A 1,895-nucleotide genomic window follows, 5' to 3' on the forward strand; every position below is an offset into this window, starting at 1 on the left:
GGATGGATGGATGGATGGATGGATGGATGGATGGATGGATGGATGGATGGATGGATGATGGATGAATTTGATTTAATTTTATTTGATCAACCAATCAGTCTGTTTATCGTTTATCTGTCAGATCTGATATTTATCTCCTATAAACTCCAAACTGCGTCTTTATTTTTGTCGTAAACCATCTTTTAAAATCTGTTCCAGGTTAGATGAAACTGGTCAGCAGCTGATTGGCTGCTTTCTACATCCCTTTGAACTGCTGCATGATGGACAGCAGATGCTGGCTGCGTTTCTGGACGCTGTCCTGCTCCTCCTTCAGCCTCTCCTGGTCCTGCAGCACCTCCTCCTGACGACAGAAATATACACACAGAACCAATCTATGAGAAACACATCTGGAATAAGGCAGGGTTCATCATAAAACCAGGAAATGAAAGCTAAAACCTTTCATTTGGAAATAATTATTCAGTCAAAAAGCAGAGAGCTGAGTACAGAGCCATGGGCCCCCCCTCAAGCTTGGGGGGTCTGTGTGTTTGATTGACTGACTCGGAGTCTGCAGATCTCCCTCCTCTCTCGGTCGTTCTCCTCTGCTCTCGCTCGGAGCCACGCCTCGTTCTGCCAGCGGTGTTTCTCCAGCATCTCCTTCAGCTCCTGATGCATTCAGGACATTTTCATTCTTACTAAATAATAAAGGAGATGATCAAAGTTTTACTGCTGGATTAAAATGGACGTAATCTGAACCTGTTAGACTCTCTCCAAGTCAGTTTGTTTAGTCTGATTAGAGTTTAGATTAGATTCTTAGTCTCTGACGTAAGAGACTGAGATTCAGTTTTATGATGAATCTGAAAACAATTTTAATGTCAAATTAAAATAGTTTGTGTCCAGATTAGATTAGATTACAATGTTTAAATAAAATGGAGTTGTCCTGAAAGGTTAGATTAAATTAGTTTCTCCAGATTATATCGGAATAAATCAGTGTGGAACTTGTCTCGGTTAGACTAGATCAGATTAGACCAAATTACAGCGCTAACTGACCACATTAGTTTAAGGTTTCTCCAGATTATGACCGGCAGAGAGTCCCGTTACTGTCTGAAACAGACGGCATCATGTATTCTGGAGCCAGTTTGAATTTGGTGAAAGAAGATGAAAGTTTAGGTGACCTGCTGCTGTTGTTGTCTGTGTGTTTCATGTGCCTCCTTCTCTCTTTGCAGAGCGGCAGCAGCTTTGGAAACCTCTAACTTCTCTCTACAGAAAGAGAAAAACGATTCATCTGTGATTCATCAGTTGCTACAACTAGAAGAAGATGAAAACCTTCGTGTACCGATCGAGTTTCTGAAACTCCTGGTCCAGCAGAGTGAAGGCAGCCTGGATCATTTTCATGGCCTGATCTCGAACTGCGCTGAAGTCTCTGTGGACGTGAACCTGCTGCAGGAAAAGGTAGCTGTGTCATCAGTGGGTTTCAGCCTGAGCCTGAAACAGAGATCTGAGTGGGTGTGGGGGTGTTTGCTTATGTGACTAATTAGGACTTCTTTCTGGTACTAAACCTCTGAGGACCAGCAGGCCTCATGCAGACCAGGGTCTGGTCCTAATGTGGTACAGGCCCATCTATAATGGCGTGGATTATCTTTTGGTGAGGTTAGGATTGGGAATATTTTGGCATTGCATGAGGTTAGAGGAGGTGTCCGGGTTGGGCATAAAGGCAGGAACTAACAAACCCCACATGGATAGAAATATAAAGTTGTTAGTGAGTGTGCTGCACCTGCACATGTACTGCTGCTGCTGCTGCTCTGGGCTGGATGGACGGAGCTGAATCATTCAGCTCATAGCGGACGTTAGGAACCTTTGTGGGAGTGAAGCTGTTACCAGTAAAAACCAGAATGAAACAAAGATTTATAAAACTGAGA

At 43.5% G+C, this 1,895-nt stretch overlaps 1 protein-coding gene across 1 annotated transcript; it reads right to left on the bottom strand.

The window, feature by feature from the left end:
• Positions 1-23: 23 nt before the first annotated feature.
• Positions 24-1,841, bottom strand: LOC107095586 (peptidoglycan DL-endopeptidase CwlO-like). The gene is made up of 5 exons (XM_015391738.1): positions 1,763-1,841; positions 1,313-1,416; positions 1,152-1,236; positions 538-642; positions 24-340 (listed from the first exon to the last, which is right to left on the bottom strand). Exons 2-5 carry the CDS (start codon positions 1,369-1,371, stop codon positions 236-238), a joined length of 354 nt encoding a protein of 117 aa, XP_015247224.1. The 5' UTR covers positions 1,372-1,416; positions 1,763-1,841; the 3' UTR covers positions 24-235.
• Positions 1,842-1,895: the final 54 nt, after the last annotated feature.

The sequence above is a fragment of the Cyprinodon variegatus genome, unplaced genomic scaffold (genome assembly GCF_000732505.1).
Source record: "Cyprinodon variegatus isolate N-32 unplaced genomic scaffold, C_variegatus-1.0 Scaffold558, whole genome shotgun sequence".
In the NCBI taxonomy this organism is placed as follows: domain Eukaryota; kingdom Metazoa; phylum Chordata; class Actinopteri; order Cyprinodontiformes; family Cyprinodontidae; genus Cyprinodon; species Cyprinodon variegatus.